Source organism: Typopeltis vanoorti, chromosome 11, assembly GCF_054136105.1.
Source record: "Typopeltis vanoorti isolate ZY-2024b chromosome 11, IOZ_Tvanoo_1.0, whole genome shotgun sequence".
Lineage (NCBI taxonomy): Eukaryota > Metazoa > Arthropoda > Arachnida > Uropygi > Thelyphonidae > Typopeltis > Typopeltis vanoorti.
In genome coordinates this window covers 15773802-15794812 of record NC_143559.1, presented here as the reverse complement: position 1 = coordinate 15794812, position 21011 = coordinate 15773802, and the positions used below count along the sequence as shown (strand labels likewise).

At 34.5% G+C, this 21011-nt stretch overlaps 2 protein-coding genes across 2 annotated transcripts in view; one reads left to right on the top strand and one right to left on the bottom strand.

Moving 5' to 3' along the window:
* Positions 1-1041: 1041 nt before the first annotated feature.
* Positions 1042-19643, bottom strand: LOC150101325 (EH domain-containing protein 3-like). The gene is made up of 2 exons (XM_090400127.1): positions 18452-19643; positions 1042-3672 (listed from the first exon to the last, which is right to left on the bottom strand). The coding sequence occupies exons 1-2, from the start codon at positions 19355-19357 to the stop codon at positions 2968-2970; spliced, it is 1611 nt and encodes a 536-aa protein (XP_090256253.1). The 5' UTR covers positions 19358-19643; the 3' UTR covers positions 1042-2967.
* A 178-nt stretch (positions 19644-19821) lies between these two features.
* The window catches only part of Ype (yippee zinc finger protein), a 66526-nt gene continuing 65336 nt past the window's right edge, over positions 19822-21011 (top strand). The window contains exon 1 of the mRNA XM_090400767.1: positions 19822-19901. The gene's annotated coding sequence lies outside the window, so the exon portion shown is untranslated. The remainder of the gene's footprint in view (positions 19902-21011) is intronic.

Genomic DNA, 21011 nt, shown 5'->3' with positions numbered 1-21011 from the left:
ATATTCATATAACAAAACTCAATGTTTTGTGCCAAATGGTAAATGTCAGATCGTTCATGCACCTCATCTTCAAAAAAGAAGTTTTGTTTATGTATTGTCAAAACCATTTTCTTGGACTTCCTCTGTGTTCATTAGTTGGCATGTAGAGACAGGGGTGTTTGCTGGCTTTCTTAAAGAATGACAGTATTAGGAATGTGATCTTGCTATGTGTATCCAAGTATTGATCAAAGGTATGTTGTCCAAAGCTATTGACTATATCAATTCATTTGAGTAGTGATTAGATGTAAATATCGCTTGACTGGTGTTTCCCCCTCCCCACAGGATATATTTTATTTGTGATGAGATTTTAAATTTCCAGATATTAGTTAATATCCAGAATTAGTTAATATTGAAATAATTATTTGTATTTTTTACATTGTAATTTCCTTCCTTAAATTTGATAGTAATGTAGTAAAAGATAGTAATGAACTATCTTTATGACCTTAGTTTCATTGTTGTTGATTGCCAACACAATCAATGCTGCATTTTTCCATAAGTTATCTAGATGATTTTGTATCTGATCGACTTGAACATTCAGTAGTCTGAATGTTCAAGTCGATCAGCACATCATCTGCAAATCAGAGACTGCTTATATGAATTTGTCCTGCCGAATCTTCGAGAGTTATTACGCATACCCTTTTTCTGCAAGTGCAAGTACATAATCAAGGGTAATGATAAAAAGATATGGTGCCAAAGATATGTTTAAGGAAGGAAATTACAATGTAAAAGATACCAAATAATTATTTCAATAATTCACCAAACTGGCATATCAGAGAACAAATAAGTACATGATACTGAAGTAAAAAAAAAAAAGGAAAGCTTAAACATTTAGGCCTTCCTTTGTGTTTATTTCAGTTTTAGACAACAAGGCTTAAATATAATGTATGTATTATAAATTATTTTTTGGAAGATGGAAGCAATAAAACAAAACCTCAATGAAAATTAGAAATGTTTTTATTTATTAATTATTCCAAGATGAGAAATTGATCATCTGGATAGTAAATATTATTCAAAATATTTCAAAAATAAATATACAAGTTAAAAAAAAGTGTAAATACATGTGCAATATATAGGGCTGACATATACTTTCAAAAATTTCTGAACTCTGAAACTCAATTTCATATTTGTGCTAGACCTCACCAAAACCACTTGTAGTTTTATATTATTTTGATCTTTGAATAAACTGTAGAATTATGACAGCCCTAATAAGGCATCAATATATTAAATATTGGTCCCATTAAGTACTCTAAGGCGCGCATACACACACACACACACACACACTTCAAAGCTGAGTATCAAAAAATTATTTAGATTGTTCATGTTGTGTGTGCGTGTATATATGTTGACATACACATACTTAATGAGTTTTCAAAAAATCTCATTTGGCAAAATAGTAAAATCACAGGTTTGGTGTCAAAATTTGAACTATAATTCTGATTTTAATACTAATAGGTAACGCTTAAATAAGTGTGTAATTTTCAAGTAATGCTTTAATTATAGTAAAAAGAAATGTTAGATTTTATTTTCAGTTTTTATAACTGCTCTAGATTTTATTTGGATTACTAATAGCTTATTAGTATTTATAAATTAAGCCCTGTTGGATTTATTTCACACACAAAACAACAAAAAAAAAGGACAATGTTAATACAAATATATTGCACCATTCTTACAGTTCTGCATAAAATAAAATTAATAAATTATAATACAATTATTCACAAACTACGATGAGAAAATTAATAGAAAAATAGTATCATCAAAATCTACACACATGAACAGAAATGTCAGCTTAAATATAAAGGAACTATCATCAAATGTGAATATTACACAGCATAAATTTCAAAATTTTTGACTATGAGGATTTAATATGTATAAATAGACTTGAGTCCTGGGCTGGTGTCCATCTGTTATTCTGGGCATATAATCACAAGTATATTTCTTTTTCAGTTATCAACTCATTAGATTTGAGAGATTTCTATAACACGTAGTACTTATTTAATGTCCTTGAAGTTAAGTTATACTTATGTTGCCACTGTCATATCAGAGAAATGTCTAAAACAGACCACCACTATTTAACAAAAATAACAATGAGAAAATATTCCAAAATTGAAATGATTCGTAAAATGAAAACAAGTCTGCTTAAACATTGCATTATTATTTAAAAACTGGAGTACTAAAAATAGGGGCGATCAGATCCTATGATAACATAAAAGTAAAGATGATCATATAAGCCAAACTGGCTATATATAAGTTTCATAACGAAGATGCACAACGGGAAACATTTTTTGAAAATGTTAAAAAGGAACATGTCTGTAACAATGATCAGGTTACAAAAAAAAAAAAGTATAAGAGCAGAAGATTCAAAATACAGTTTGTTATAACCATAATGAACTATCGTATAACTTAAAAAAAATGTGATAAACAAATACAGAACAATCTACAATTATAAACACTTAAAACTAACATGGAACATTGAGAAAGAGTAATGAACTAATAAGCAAAGTCAGTGTTTTGGATTTTCTTGTTAGTAGCAATCTTCAGATCTTAATCTTTGGAATACAAAAACATTCAATTTCAAATTAAATACTTCACAGCCATCAAAAAGGTAAGTATAATATAACTTGTGTTTTATAAATTCCAGGAGCTTTTTGAAGTTGTATATGATAACTAACAATATCCATAATATTCTATTAATTTCATCCTTTATGGAATCAGCTCGCATTTGTTTATAAAAATTTATTTCTTCATTAAAATTGTAATTTAGTTTTAATGTAACAAAAGCTGACTGACATTTAACTGTTTTCCATAGCAAAAATATTATAATATTGTATATTTCAAAGTACTCATACTGCAAATAGAATTGGACAATACTTATTTGCAATAAGAATCAAATAAACTTATGCAATTATATGTATCAAAAGTAGACTAGAATTATCTATAATTATAATATTTTTTTGATGGAGGTAGAAGATGATCAGGTAGTTCCACAGGTATATCATACCCATCTAGTTTCACATTTATCAAATGCATTGCCAAGGCAAATTCATCAGAATCAAGCATCCCATCCTTATCAACATCAGAAAGTTTCCATATTTTACCTAATATGGAATTTGGTAGTTTTGATTTCACCATTTCTGATTTGGCCACTGCTCCACTTATTTTTCCATCCACAGGATTCAACCTATTGAATATATCATCATATTTTCCACGATCTTTGGAAACAATCCAGTCAGGCTGCAATGATCCAGCATCAGCACCTTCTCCACTCCCATAACCAAAAGGACCATCCAGTCCCAGAAAGGCACCACCCTTCACTTCATTTTCTGCAACACCATTATTCTGATTGATTTGCTCTTGACTAATCATGTTCATAAGGCGTGAAATATCATCTGAGAGAACAGTGTCCACCACTTCCAGCAGTTTAGGCTTCAAAGGATTAAATCTAATAAAATCTTGTTGAAAAAGTTTTTCTTGCATGTCCTTAAGATCAGGAAAGTCACCTCGAGCAATCTGGAAATCTTTTTCTATCTCCATATACAGGTGGTCTAATTTCTTAATGAGCTCTTTTTTCTTACTGTCCTTTCCAAACATAGAGGGCATTTCTTTTTTCAGAGCACTTATGATGTATGCATGAACCTGAGTAAAGAAACCAAAGTTTAGTTTCATTTCAACATCTGTTCTTACTTTAAAACAGAATAGAATTATAAATTCATAAAATACTTTTATTATAAAATTAGTTTGACACAGCTGATAATTCATGAAAATAAACAATTACATTTAAACCTCTCCTGTTGACAAATTTTTTTCTTTGTAAGATTACCACATTTATTTAAGTATGGAAACCTAAGAGGCTGGTAAATAAAAATGTTTTTTATTTCTTAACTGTAATCATGTTTTTTTGTCCACAAATGTCTTGTAGCATCTGACTAATCTGGGGGTCTTCACAAGGCCCACTAATGGACAGATGAAGCACAATATATAGCTCCTCCCAGTAAAATGTCAACTTACCTTTTCATGATGTGGATTTGTTTCCATTAAAGGAAATTTAGCAAAATCAGCAAGTATTCAACGAGGGCCACCTTCCTAGATGGAAGATATGTCCATTAGATGGCCGTCATCCACATTATCCTTTCTACTGAAAAGTACACATTCTTATTTGCTGAACATTTTTCTGGAAACAAAGGAGAATAATAAAATAATAACTATCTCTTGGATTGTTTCCCATAATAATCACTTATCCTGTATTCATTGAGGTAATTTTAATGCATAACATCTCGCATTTTCTTTTGCACTCCTCAGTCTGCAGCAGTGACCAACTGTATATTTTGTCCTGTTTTATTTCATCTAAGTCTCAAATGATATTATGCTGTTTGATACTTTTTCCCCAAAAAATCCTTAACCATTTTCTGTGCACTCCTAACATTCTTTTCTTGCAGCTCATTATGTTATTGAACTCAAAGGTCATTTTCTAAGTTTGGCTAAATCACCAGCTCTGTAGTTCATTCTTAATGTTCATTAAATCAATGATTCAAGATGTTTATTGATCACGATTCCAAATAAAAATTTGTCTATTTTCATGAAAATAGAAATTTTCATGAAATTCCAGTGTTCCACATGAAAACTTGTCTAGCCAAAATGGAGTTTTCTACAAGTACAGATAGACACAAACAAAAAATAAAATAAATTTTATTTAACACACACACACACACACACACACACACACACACACACACACACACACACTGGCTTATACATTTTGCTAACTATATTATTCTTATTATTATATTATAAAGCAGGTTTTTCTTCCCGGAAACTCGGATTTTTCATCCTGTAAACTCAAGAAAATCGACCGTAGAACCCACATTATTTCAGACATTAAATATATTGTGTTAGGGTTAGGGACCACGAGATGGCGGCACATTTGAGCCGTCTCTCTTCACTGCGTACCGCTTAATTAGTGATAGCTTTGGGCCATCTGTCTCTGATTGGGTACCAGTGGAGATTGAACTGCCCACTCAGTCTCCAAAAAAAAAAAGTTAGATAGGGCTAAATGGCCTCGCCTACTCTCGTTTACGGGAATAAAAAGGCGTTAGCTGATTTTTTTTATTTTATTTTATTTTTTTTTTTATTATATGGCCCCATCCCATGGAGTCTGAAGACATTGTGGGAGACCCAATTTATCATATCTCTCCTTGAACTATTAACAGACAAAGCACTCACAACTGACTCTGGCAACCCATTTCACTCATTCACCACTCTCCAAGCAAAAAATCTAGTCCTCACAACTTCTACTATCCACACCTTTATTCAACTTCCAGGGATGACCACTTGTTCTGCTCTAGCCAAGTGCTGAAACATTTCCACTGCATCAATTCTATAAAACCCTTTAAGCAACTTAAATATTTCTATTAAATCCCCTCTTTTTCTCCTATCAACCAACTACTACGGCAATCCACACATCCTCAATCTAATCTTCATAGGGAATATTCCACAGGTCACTCGTCTCTGAATCCTCTCCACAGTTTCCTCATCCCAAGAAACCCAGAGGAACAGACTTGAGCACAGTAATCCAGATGTACACATATCAAGGCCTTAAAGAGGAATAAAAACGTCCTTATCTCTACATGTTAATGTGTTCTTCAATAGACAAGTAATCTTATGGGCAACCTTGGTAATATGTTGTCTAAACATTAACTCTGTCTACCACCACCCCTAAATCTCTAGCTTCATCTATTTCCTGGAGTACAGTGCCATCTTGTGCCAATACACAACTTACAATCTGTTTTCCCGAGAATGCATAAATTTACATTTCTCCATATTAAACTGACACCCATTATCTTTTGCCCATACTGACAGCCTATTTAAACCATCCTGCAAGCTTTCTACGTCGCCTTGATTAACTATTACTCTAGCTAATTTCACATCATCAGCAAACAACTGAATATTTCCTTTCAGGTTACTTCCTATATCATTTATGTACAAATTAAACAGCAATGGTCCCAGCACTGAAACTTGCAGGACACTACTAGTCATCTGTTTTTGACTCGATTCTTCTCCTCTATATACCACTTTTTAATATCTCTCCAGCAGCCACCCTCTTATCCACTTAACCAGTGTCATGTCCATCCCATTTGTTCTAATTTGCATGACAGAGTTCCATGTGGTATTCTATCCAATGCCTTTGCAAAATCATCATATAGCCATTTCCTTTACCTAACTCAGGCTGTTATTCTATTGTAAAAAGTTGGTAAATTACTAAGGCATGATTGACCCTTATACAGTAACATATTTTTATCAATCCATCTTTGAATTCTCTTTTTTTACCAATTTTTCTAGTGCTTTTACCACTACACCTGAGGTACTGATTGGTTTATAATTTGCTACTGTAGTCTTAGAACCTCCCTTATGCAAGAGAATTATTTTGTCCTCTTTTCACTCCTTTGGCACTCTACCAGCGCTGAAACTTAAAGAGCCTAGTCAGAAGCATTTGCCAGTTCCCTTTCACATTCTTGCAAAACTCTAGGTGATATCCCATCTAATCCCACAGCTGTATTTACACTGAGATTCTGCAATATTCTACGAACCTCCAATTCATTCATTCATCAATGAATGTCACTTGTAACATTCATTCACCTCTGTTCCCACATCAGTGGGAACAGAGGTGAATGAATGTTACAAGTGACCCTTGCAAAGTGGTCACTCAGTAACAACTAATTTATCTGCTTGCTCGTAACCATCATCACTCATTAAGGTTAAGCTTCCATAATCATTCTTCCTCTTACTTGCCACATAATGAAAGAACACCTTGAGATTTTCTTTGGCTTGCTTGGCTAGATTCTTCTCATAATCTGATTTAGCCTTCTTTGCCATGCTATACCACTTTATATACCCTCTACAGCCTTTTCTTCTTCTGCAGCTTGTGCTTAATGATATTACTTAACCGTTTAACCATCAATCCTATAAAACCTATTAAGCAACTTAAATGTTTTTATCATATCTCCTCTTTTTCTCTTATCAATCAACTTCTGCAATTCACACACCCTCAATCTATTCTCATAGGGAACAAATTAAACCTCCTTACCTTAAGTATATAATTTAATGTTTCTTCCTCTAGATCAGGGATTCTCAACCTATGGTATGCATACCACTGGTGGTACGTGAGCCACGGCTGGGTGGTACGAAAACAGATTTGCTTACTGGTACATCTAATATCTTGAATTAAATATAGCAGTATGCCACTGGAAAAGGTTGAGAACCCCTGCTCTAGATGATCCCTTAACTATATCTCATGCACTATTAACATCCTTAACCTACAGTGTTTTATGCCACGTCACAGATCTAAGCTTCTTCCTAAGCTTGTCGTAATCACCTATCTTGTATGATAGTTCCACATATACTCCTTAACAGAATATTCATGTTTTACAATCTTCCTTTGTCAAGTTTGTTGTCATTCCCTAATTATGTCACATCTTGTATAAAAAAAACGGGACAAATAATAACAAAAATAAAAATATACTAAAAGATATGCTCTCCTATCTGAGAGCATATGATCTAAAAATGATGGCAGTCAAGATAAAATTCTGAAGACCCACCGCAAGTGCTACCTCACTTGTGGTGGGTCTAACTTTTAATTAGCATGTTAAAAATTGGGCATGTTTAATGAAAAGCCTGATTTTTATGCAGTGTAATGTGAACATTTGTAAAAGCTCATTCTGAATAACCTAATAGCTTCCTTGAATTTATGTTCATATATGCAAATAGTGAGGCTATCTTGCTTGGGGAATTTAATATTCACAGCTTAAACTTGGTTGGCTGAATAGTTAGTAGGTTCAAATCCATCCACAGACATGGATGTTTGCAATTCAGGCTTCGAGACCATGACTCTAGAAGCCTGAGGTGGCTTGAAAAGTTCCATGTTTGGCCTCTAGAGCATGATTTTTGGATTTCAGGTTTAAAAATACACACACACACACACATTCATAGAAACCGCATCACCTGTTTAACAATGTTTTTTTTTGGTAATTAAATTTGAATGTCTATTTGAAAAGAATAATAACATAATAATTGTCACAAATAATGAAGAAGGCAATATAATATTTTTATTTTTGATTAATATTTGGCTCTTTTTTTTGTACAAGATGTGACATAATTAAGAAATGAAACAAACTTGACAAATTTGCAAAAGAGTGGACAATGATATTTTCACTGAAAAAATAAATACTGGTATCAAAATTTAGTTAAACTACACAATTTTACTAACATTAAAAACTAAAATTTCACTTTTTGCTGTTTAGTACTTTGTGGGTCCTCTTGCCTTTATTACAGCTTGGCATCAGCAGACTGTGGATCAGACCATCAATTATTAATTTCTAATCTAAGATATCCGTCTGAAAGCAAACAAGAATAACAGCAACAAAAGATATGACTTTTCACAAATGGACAACAAATTTACAATGGACATTGAATCAAAGCTCAAGAAACAAACAAAACACTTCAGGAACAAAGCACTAAATCACACTGGACACACCTGAAACAAACCATTGCAAAATTTGCAGCCAAAAAACATCTCAATAAAAAAAAAAAAAATGGTAGTCCATGGATTACAAAAAAAAAAAAAATCCTAGAACTAATTGAAAAAAGGAAAAACAAATTAAAACAACAGATTGGCAAAACCCAAATTACCTGAACCTGAATAAAGCTATTAAGAAATCTTGTCAAAAAGATAAAAACAGCTATATCCAAAAGATTTATTCAAGAAGGTTAAGGATATAACCAAAAAATTCAAACCAATATTTAATATAATTGCAAAGGAAAATGGCAAGATCTTCAATGACTAATGACATAGCCAAAAGATGGAAAGAGTATTGTGCCGAGCTTTACAAGGACCCAGCTATTCAACAATAAGACGGAGCTATCAAAAACATGGAAATGGAGATCCTCAAAAGTGAAGTAAAACAAGCAATCAAAAAAAATTAAGGAATAACAAAGCTCCAGATCCTGATTCAATATCGGCTGAAATGCTGAAAAACCTTGGAGAGCATGCAGTCAACTGGATACATGTTTATGCAACAAAATCTGGAAGATGGCCAAATGACTGGACTAGTTCCACAATTATCCCAATCTACAAAAAAGGCAATAATAAAAAATACGAAAACTACCACACTATTTCCCTTATCTCACATACTAGCAAGATTTTACTACAGATTATTAAGGAAAGATTTCAAAGTTTTATAGACCATCAAATCTCAGAAGAACAAGCAGGATTCAGAAAAGATCGAGGAACTAGAGATCATATATCCAACATCCGACAAATAATCGAAAAAGGAAGGAATTCAATTTAAGCCTTTATCTATGCTTTATAGATTATTCCAAGGCCTTTGACTGTATGAGGAATATTTTATGGGATATCATGCAAGAATCAGGAATACCAAACCATCTGGTAACCTTTATAAAGAACTTATATCAAGGAAATCAAGCAACAGTAAGAATTGAAAACTCAGTTCCCCTGCATTCCAATTTGAAAAAGAATTAAGACAAGGACACATACTCTCACCATTACTATTCAATCTTTACAGCGAAACGATATGAAAAGATCTCTAGAAAAGTGGAATGGAGGAATTAAAGTAAATGGCTGAACAATCACTAACCTACGATATACAGTGATAATAGCCACAAATGAACAGGAATTAAAATCCATCCTAAATCAATTAGAATGGGAAAGCTTAAGCCATAGTTTATGAATAAATCAAGATAAAAGATTTTGAACAACGCAGAAGAGATAGATATAAAAGAAATTGTCAACAATTTCAACTACCTTTTAGTTATAACAAAAAAAGATGGATATATAAAAGAGATAAGAAGAGGTAAGACTAGCTAAGAAAGTGTTGACTGATTTAACCTCCCTATCAGCCGAGATGGACGAAATAATGAGACCAAATTGCACTTCTTATCCATGTTGTTGTTATTACAGAATCATATCCAGATTTAGCTGGACATCTATGGACGTCATGGCCAGTTGTGGGGGGGAGTAACTAAGATCTGGAAAGACTGGCACACCCCTTAAAAGACCAAAATTAAGCTCGTAGAAACCTTAATTTTTTTCAATCTTTCTCTGTGCTTCTGAGTCTTGGACAATGAAAAAAGATGATAGAAGAAGAATTGAGGCATTTGCGCTCTGGTGCTGGAGAAGAATGTTAAGTGCATCTTGGACAGAAAAACGAAAACAGAAGTATTCTAGAAGAACTGAATATCCACACAAGACTGATAAACATAATTGACAAGAGAATTGTGCAATATTTTGGATACATATGCAGAAAGGAAGGCAACTGCCTGGAAAAAATAATCATCCGGGGTAAACTGTGTGGAAAAAGAAAAAGAGGAAACCTCCCAACAGATGGATTGACCAAATATCAAGAATAATCAGACTTAAACTAAAACAAGCATAAGAGAAGCACAGGGGAAAAAGAAAGAAATGGTGAAGCATCATCAGGAAGATCATGAGTCCTCAGACATGAGATCTGAGAGAGAGGAGGAAGAGGAGGAGTGAACAGTGATATTTTCACTGGAAAAACAAATATCGGTATCAAAATTCAATTAAACTATATAATTTTGATAACATTAAAAGCTAAAATTTCACTTTTTGCTGTTTAGTACTTTGTGGGTCCTCCTCTTGCCTTTATTACAGCTTGGCATCAGCAGGACACTGACAAAAAATCAATTTCCTGATGGATACAACTGTCAATTTATGGTTCCATACTCTTATAATGGATCCTTAGAGCTCCCAAAGTGGTTTCAGCTTCTTCTGATGTATTTCAGTCTTCATTTGATACCCCAAATTTTCATTGGGATTGAGATCTAGGCTGCTTCCTGGTCATGGTAGTCACTCAATCGAGTGTTTATTGAGTTACTTATTAACTGCTACAAAAACTGAAGCGTTTTTTTAAATACTAAGCTCAACTTGTATGATGTATTTTAGGTTTATAATAGTATTACTTACACTTTTTGTCCTATGACAAGGGACAAGTCATCCTGAAAGATGCAGTTCGTCGTTACAGTAAAGTGGTTTCTGATAGTGGGCAGCAATTCTAAAATTTTCAGGTACACTTGTTTCACTGAACCTTTTGTGAAATGCAAGCGACCAACACCATGATACAACATGCAGCCTGAGATCATCTGACTGCTGACACCAGACAATCAGGGTTGAATTTTTCCCATGTTCATCTTTGAACTGTCTGTCTGCTGTTGGTGCCCTGCAGGATAAACTTTTTCTAGTCAGAAAAAATTACGGATTTCTTTCCACTGATCAGGGGGTCCATTTGGCATGTTCTTTGCACCAATTTAACTGAGCCAATCTCATTTCTTTGGTTAATTCTTTTAAGGTGCTTGGCTATTAGTCCCCATGGAATGAGTCTTCTCCTGACATTTACAGAGCTTGCCACAACTCCCGTTTGTTCTTCCCACTCCTGTTTCAGTTTCTCTGGATGACAAATGCAGATTTTTGAGGCAGAGCCACTTTAGAACTCAATCTTGGCATGGTGTAGACAGTGGCTTTCTTCTTGTCTCGCTTCTTCCCTTCAGCGATCTGGTTTCCTTTTCGACAACAGCCATAGACTGACTACAGGACACTGTTTCAGCTATTTCACGAGAGGAATAGCCTTCTCTATTCAAAGCTTGAATCGCTTTTTCTACGAGGTGTTAACTGCACATGACTAGCCATAGTGATCTCAGCACGAAAATGCCAAAAGCTCTTGCTATCTATTTATAGCATAAAAAATTCTGACACAATAGCAGCCACTATTACATTATACAGAAACTCATGGGAATGATAAATGATGTAATACAATGAAATATCTAATGATAAACCATTGAAAATTACCATTTAACTACTAAAAACTATATTTATGTAAGGTGATGCAGTTTCTATGAACACGAGTGTGCGCGTGTACACACATAATAGAAAAAAAAACTTCCTTAGCTCACCCATGGTATGGGTGTGTACACACATAATAATAGGAAAAAAAACTTCCTTAGCTCACCCATGGTATGGATGTACTCTAAGTTTATAGAAGCCCTTCATGAGTGAGAGCTACAAAAAAAAAAGTTCTTTAATTGTACTGAGTGTATCAAGTAATTTCCTCAGTAATTCAGACTATAACCTCATACAGTTCTATTCTACATGAAACCTTCCCTCAGCCATTTATCTGTTATCACTATAATGTTGATGGATAAACAGCATTTCAGTAGACTAATGACATGAGCTCCATTTTCTACTCCTACTTCTCATGTGATTACTGTTTCAACTTTCCAGATCCACATGTGTGCTCTGATTAACTGAAATAATTCTTATTGGTATGAAGGCCATCATTCTCCATTTCACTTGAAATTTCACTCTACAAGCATTGATTTTTCCAAAAAGTGTGCTAAGCTAGACTATGGAATAATTATCATATAACATAGTGGAACATGGAACAATCCATCTTGAAACTTACAGAGTTTCAAAATGAACTATAAAAAGGTGTCGGTTAGCAGTAGTTCTTGTTCTAATGATTTTGGAGGAAAGCAGAGAGGTAATAGTGTCCAATTCAGCAGAACATTGTCCACAAAAGTATCTGTAGAAGAGGCACATGATAAAAACTGAACATCTGTGAAAGAAGGATCATTAATTAACCGAACTGCCCTCTTATGGATAGATCAATCTTAGAGAGGATTTTGGTATGCCACCCCAAATATTGGAGCAATATATCATGGTTGAGCAGATTTGGGATTTGTATGGAGGTCGCTGCTGTGAAGTAGTGTCTTGTGCAAAAAAGTACACCAATTTGTTGGCAGCTGCAGGAACTATGGTTGAAATGTGTTTGTGCCAGGTTGGAGGTATAAGTCAGTCCAATATGGGAAATCTGATCTTTTTTTATCTGGGTATTATTGAAATTAAGGGAGAAGGATGCAAGGATAAGGAAGTTAATTTGCCTCTTTACAAGGCCTTGAAATGACTGCACATGGATTATTATGCACAGATTTGGTCTCCTAGTATGGAAGGGGATAAAGAAGCTGTGGAAAGGATGCACAGAAGAGTTTCGAAGATGATAGTGGGAATATAGAATGCAGATTACGAGAACAGATTGAGAATATGTGGATCACAGATCTTAGTAAACAGGAGAAAGAGAGGTGATATGAGAGGTCTATAAACGTCTGAGTGTTACAGGATATCTGATGAAATTTTCATGATATGGAAGGTGAGAAAAAAAACATAGGAACATCTAAAGAAGTTTGTGTACAAAGAAAGGGGTAAGAGCTAGATTTTTCTCTAACAAAGCATTAAGTGGGACAGTTGGCTTGTTGAAGTAGTGAGTACATCTAGTGTGAATGAGTGTAAGTGTATAACAGCTGGTGTCAGTGATGTGTGGCCTCCATCAGTAACCTACCCTTCAATTCTTTCTTTTGAAAAGAGTGGAGGAAGTGAAGCTTCTTCACTACTTTGCAAGCTTAATCAGTGACCACCAATACTGATTCTATTATCCTTGATCCATAGAAGAATGTTTTTTTAGTTACTTTCATTATTATTATACCTTCATTCATTGAGTTCAAAATCTCATTGTGGAAGACAGTGGCACACTCAGGATTTAATCTCGGGGAGGGGGGGGGGAGCACTCAAGATTTAATCTTGGGGGAGTTGAGTAGACAATTTGAGAATAGACACTATGCAGTGCATACGACCTATGACTGAGCATCTGCAGTGATCATCAATACATGAAACCAGTGATCTCTTTGGGCAAACAAAGTAGCGCTTGGTCCATCCAACCACTATCTCATTCACCTTGTGTTCATTCACAGCGACCATGATTCCCGAGAGCTATAAGGTATTCCCACCTTATGTGACCGCTAATTCATAAGTAGTATAGAAATAGAAGACACAACACAACATAAATAAAAAAATTAATTTTAATTAGGCAAAGATTTTTTGAAAATTTTGTAGTGTTTTTTTCCTTTTTCTTTTAGGGAGGTGGGTCCCTTGACCCCCTGGGTGCACCACTGGAAGAGGCCCACACTAACTATTATTCACAAAATGGCTATCATCTCACTCTGAATTGTTCACTGAAAATGCCCTCATGACCACTTCTGGCAATCTACTCCATTCTCACTATCCAAGCAAAATCTTTCTCAAGTCCTCATTAATCACACCCTTACACAGTTTTCAATGATGATCTCTTGTTCTCTCCTGTCTTGAAACATTCTTCAGCACACAAAACCCGTTTCATAACTTATGTTTCTATCATATCCCCTTATTTCTACTTATCAACTAAACTTTGTAATCCACAAACCTTCAGCCAATCCTCACAGGGTGCGCCCTACAGATCAGTTACTTCTGAATTTTTCCAACACTTCAATATTCCCGAGAAACTTGGATTATTATTACTAATTATATGAAGAGCCAAAGGCCTCATAATGTGGAACAGTAATACAGCTCCTAGGAGCTGGGTTTCACATCATGAGTAAATACCAAGAACAGTGATCGGAGCTTTCTCCACCCTTGCTATGAGTTGCCTCAGTATTGCACTATCCAGGTATTTGCTTACGCTTGGACTCGCCGAACTTTATATAGTTTCTATATTCGGCTATGAAACAATATGAGATGTAATATCCCTTAACTTAAATAATTGGATTATTATGCTGGGATTTGGTAACCCAAATCCAAGCACAGTAATCCAGATATGGCTGCATCAAAAGCCTTTAGACAGGAATAATAATAACCTCCTTATCTCTATCTGTCTGTGGGGTCATCACTATCCAAAACATCTTTTGAATTACTTTGTCCATTTTGCAATATGTTCTTAAAACTTCAACTTCAGTCCCCAAATCCTAGTCCAACTCCAATTTCTTGCAGTCTAATTCCATCAGTGTAATACAACTCATAATATTTTCATTTAAAATGACAGTTATGCTTTCCCCCACTATTAATGTGGCAAGTGCATAACTCTGTCCAGTGTGTCTATTTAAATTTAATTTAATTTTGTAACCTAATGGATAATAATAATAATAATAAGACTCTAGCTTTGATGTAGTAAGGTTTTTTTTTCCACCAGAGGTCAGGCCAATAGTTATAACAGTTGGTCAGTAACTTTAGCATACCATGTAGATTGTAGTGCAGCTCGTTTCTTTGTGTATATATGTGTATATATATGTACTCTAGATGATGACCTTAATGTGCAGGTCGAAATGTTGAGTGTTTATTTTGTTATATTAAACTAAAGTTTTACTCTAACATGGTAGTTGTTTCCATAATTTGCATGATGTATTCTGATCACTGTGTAAACATGAAGGAAAAGTAATTAAATTCTACATTACCTTTATGCTAATGCAAAAACTGAGGACTATTGTTCTGCTTAGTTTTGCATTAGCAAACAACTGGATATTTTCCGATGATTCTGGCATCGTTAATATACAAATTAAATAATGGCCCAAGTACATAGCCTTTAACAAACTATTTGCCACCTGTCTTCTCTTTCTACCATATACTTCTGTTTGATATCTATCCATCAGCTTCACATCCTTCTCACATGCTCCAATTTATGCAAGTGTTCTATTTGTATCCTGTTAAATTCCTCTGAAAATTGAAGCAGTATCATGGTGTAGCCATTTCCTTTATTAGAAACAAGTGATTGGATTACTAGGGCAAACTCCCTTCCCAACAGAACATATCATATTCCTATCTATCTCTTCCTGAATTCTCTCCTTAGTCAACTTTTTCAACACTTTTAAACTGCTCTCAAGATACCAAATAAGTCTGTGATTTGCCACTTCCTTTCTATAATGGAACTATTTTACTGTCTTTTCACTCTTGAGACTGTGTCCAAGAAGAGAGACTTAGTTAATGAACCTGAATCAGAGGTATGGCCAATTCTCTTGCACTTTGTTATAATAAATGTGTCGATATCCCATTCCAATCTGAGAGAGGATTTACACTGAGTCTACCTCTCTTCTGACAACAGTCTATCACATATGTCATTGAATTATCTCCACCTGGATAATGTTTAAGTAATTGTGCTATTTTATCTACTTTGGAATACAATATGTTCCCCTAACTCCTAGCTTCATCAATTTCTTGAAAAGCATCATTGTATAGTTGTAATCTTTCAGTCTAAAGTACACAATTTTACACTTTGCTACACTGGATTGGAAACCATTATTCTTTGCACACAGTGCCCATCTCTTGAAATGATCCTGTGAAAATATATTATTTTACATAGCATAGAAATAGACTGCACAAAATAAATATTTAATGAAATTTTAATTAAAACATGTTTACATAGAAAAGTTGGACTTTAGCATTGGAAAATATGTGCTTTGTAAATGAGAACTTTATATAAACAGTGTTTGCTTTACTAAGAGTTTACTGTAATAAAAAAAAAAATATATTCCTATACCCGTAGCTCTTGTCAAGGGATGAAAAGGTCCTGGAGCAAACTAACATGACATTTGTTAAAGCAGCATGCCAAACAAACTTCTCATGAAAACAACGTTGTAATTGTAATTCCATTCTTTGATTAATGTTTATATTACAAATGTTTTTTAAACACTTGCATATAGCTACATTTCGCATAACATTTATGGATGTTATGCAAAATAACTAACTTCTTAATGTCTACACATGCTTCATTTCAGAATATTCCAATGAGTGAAATAAGATTTATATAATTCCATATTGTTTACTTAAGTTTTAATAATTATATACTGCTGTAGATTTGGATGGGATATCAGCTCGGGTATTACGTAATATGAAAAGGAATTGTCAATGCCTCTTACTTGGCTGTTTAACTTAAGTCTGAGCTCTGATAAGGTCTCTAAGGAGTGGAAGGATGGTAAAGTAGTTCCTTTGCATAAAGGAGGCTCTAAAACCGTGGTAGAAAATTACAGACCAATCACCATCTCAGGAGTTGTGGAAGAAGTGTTGGAAAAATTAAAGACAGAATCCAGGAATGGGTGGATAAGAATATGATACTGTATGGGGGGGGGGGGATGGACATGGTTTTGTTAAAAGTCGGTCCTGCCTTAGTAATTTATTAACTTTTTATAATAGAGTAACAGCTGAGTTCAACAAGGGGAATGGCTACACAGTGATACTGCTGGATTTTGCTAAGGCTTTTGACAGGATATCCAATGGAATACTGTTATGCAAATTAGATCAAATGGGGATGGATATTAAACTGGTGATGTGGATAAGAGAATGGCTCATGGACAGATACCAAAAAGGAGTGTGTGGAGGAGCAGAGTCCAGGACGAAACAGGTGACCAGTGGTGTGCTGCAAGGTTCTGTGCTTGGACTATTATGTTCAATTTGTACATAAATGATATAGGAAATTACCTGAAGGGGGATATTCAGTTGTTTGTTGTTGATGCAAAGTTGGATAGTGCAATAATTAATCAAGCTGATGTAGAGACTTGCAGGATGACTTCAATAACTGACAGTATGAGCAAAAGATAATGGATATCAGTTCAATGTGGTAAATGGAAAGTTATGCATTTTGGGATTAAAAGATTACAAGCTCTGTACCACATTGATGGAACTGTACTCCAAGAGACTGATGAGACTAGGGACTTAGGGGTGTTTGCTAGATAGAGAGTTGAAGTTCAGAAGACATATTGCTAAGGTGCCCAAGATAGCTCATAGGATTACTTGGCTATTGAAGATCACACTAACATTCAGAGATAAAGAAGTTATTATTCCTCTTTATAAGGCACTGATACATCCACATCTGGATTACTGTGCTCAGGTCTGGTCACCTGGATTCCTTGGAGATGAAGAGGTAGAAAAAATATTCAAAGGCAAGTGACCAAGTTGGTGAGTGGTGTAAGGAATGCTCCCTACATTGATAGATTAAGAGTTTATGGGTTATAGAAGTTGGGTTGATAGGCAGAGAAAAGAGGGGGGGGTTGGATATGATAGAAACATTTACATTACTAAAAGGTTTTTATAAGATTGATGCAGGGGAAATATTTCAGCAGTAGGATATTGGTGGAAAAACAAGAGGTTATCCCTGAAAATTAAGAGTGTGGTTAATGAAGGTGTGAGGAGATTTTTCGCTTGGAGAGTAGTGAATGAATGGAATGCATTGCCTGATTCAGTTTTGTATGCTTCATCTGTCAATGAGTTCAAGAAGAGGTATGATAGATATTGCATGGATAGTTGGGGTCTCCTGCAGTGAGTCTACTGACTCCATGGAGATGCCCGTATAATAATAATATAACTATATAATTTAAGTCCTCTATAGAACATTCTGCCATTTTATTTTCCCATAACCCATCCCAGATGGATTTTGGAAAAGAATGGCCTAGAAAGTCTTGCAACGCTAGAGTTTTAGTAATTCCAACATATTTATTAAAACAAAAGTTCAAATTTAGCAATTAAACAAGAACTAACCTTTGCAAGTCTTGCTCTTTTAATGAGATCGTTTAATTTTCTAAGAACTACATTTTTTGGGAGGCTTTGAATATCTTGAAATAAGTCGTGTTCTTCTGCATCAAACAACTTCTTATTAATATCGTAACACAGTGGTTTGTCCCAGAATGATCCGATGTATACACGAGCTACTTCTGGAGTGGCTAAAACTTTACCTAACGACCACATTAGTGCTCCATAAACTCTCATCAGCTGTTGATGATCTACCATGTCAGCTTTATTTAGAACAATACGTATTTTGTCATCATGTCCACGCAATGCTTCAATACTGCGCCGGAACTCGTCGGAAATATCTAATTTGTAAGCATCAAAGAGCAAAAGGATCCGATCAGCTCTTTCTGCGAACCATTCCAATATTTCTGAAAAATCATAACCTCTGTCTACTCGTTGCTTCTCTCCAGAAAGTATACCTGGTGTATCGATAATGGTCAGATTTTTTAAAACAGGGTTATTTAACGTTGAACACTGAAACCGATTTAAAAATGCACTGCCAAATTTGTTAAGTGGTCGAAACTGCTTCTTTGGATCAACAACCAATGCATTACCTGGAATGACACCCTCTTGTGTTCCATGCATTACTGCAATGAATCTATCTGTTGTTGGCTCTGGACCTATGCGAATCCCTGGAAAATCAGATTCTAGAAGATACCGTATGAAACTTGTTTTACCGGTGGAATACTGCCCCACCAATAATATCATTGGTTTAGCTTCAAAATCGGAATCGCTAAGGGCCGGGGAATGAAATTCATGAAATAGATAATGTTCTTCTAGAGGAAGAATTTTTGTTTTATAAACTTTCTTTAAACCATCCACTACATTATCGAACACTTCAGCTGGGTTACTTCCCTTACTTAACCAAGTAAACATGATGTCAAATTGTTAAAAGCCTACTCTTAATATATGAAAGTTATATCCGTAACAATCCGGAATCGGCAATAACTTCAGTCAAAAAAGAACAGCAGAGAATGAGAGAGAAACAAATAAGTAATAACTCAATATGTTTCTAGTACCAACAAGTAACGTTGAATAACGTGATTTTCACTAACGCCCGTCGACCGACCCTTTTCTTGAAAGTGATAAATCACGTGATTAAAAACTCAACCATGTGATTTATAAATCATAATGCTACTAAGCTAAGAATTTTAATATCATGGTGTAATTTATAAATTTCGTTCTTTTCTATATGCAATACCATTTTGAAAATCAAAAATATTGCGAAAAGCTGATTATCGAATATGTGACGTCATACATTATTTGTTTGGGTTAGCAGCTGATGCTGAACGTGGTAGTTGCCTGTTACGGTGGTGCTGAAAACATAATCAGGACAAAGGAAAGGCTTCATAGGTGTCATTATCCTCGAAAGTTTTGTATTGCTTTTTAAAGTACACCTGACTCAGCTTATTAAGTTCAGGTAATCAGTTTTCAACAAGAAGATACTTTTTCTATTTTTAATCTTGCCTTTTGTGCATTTTTCTTTAAGAAGAAATTCATTCAGTAAACCCAGAAAGTGTAATTTAATAATGGAATGTTTAGTGGATTGTTTGTGATTTAAATAATAAAGTCGGACATATAATAATAATTACATATACCCATTGAAGAGTAATTGTAGCCAGGAGAATATTGATATGCATTAAGTGATTGTGTTGGAGATTCACAAATGATCATTAAAGAGCAATATTTTAGCGTGGAGATTTTGAGATGTAGTGAGTGTTTTTTTTTTTTTTTCTTCACAAAATAAAGAATAAATAAACTGCACAAAATTATGACAACTTATTTCTTTAAACACTAATATGGGGAAGTTTGGAAATTTCTTTTCTAATCTATAAACACTGATGGGTAATATATATGGAATTAATTTATGAGTAATGATTTTTTTTTTTTTTTTTTTGGCATGTCTTATTTTGGTAGTAGCCTTCAGGTAAGGGAGGAAAGAGTTCTGTATGCCTTAATTTCGATATGCAGGAGACTCATTATAAGATAGACTTGCCAGTCTTACAATTTGATCTGGTATGTTGCTTGCATAATACTCATCAGATGCTAACCAGCTTCCCTCATGAGGCCAGTTCTAGCCTAGCCTAGGGTTGGCCTCATATAATAGACTAGGCTACCCTGAGATTTCACTCATTTATAAAAGGCTCACATCCTCTTATATGGCACTTGAGGCACCACAAACATATCTGAAGTAGTTCAGTGAAATACTAAGTCTAGTCCATACTATTATTTCAGTAACCTCCATGGAGTCAACAGACTTTGTGAGAGACTCACTCAACCAGCAACATTTCTATCATAAAGACCTTTGAAATTATTTACACTTTGCATTCACAGTGCATTTCACTGACCAACGACTCTCCACATAATAAATCTACTCCTCACACCCTTCTTCATCACATCTTTATACAACTTCCAGGGATGGCCTCGCTCTTCCCATCTTAGCATCCACTCTTTTTATAATTCCTTCTGTATTAATCTTATAGAATCCTTTAACTAAACTTTAAGGTCTTTATCATATCTCCTCTTTTCC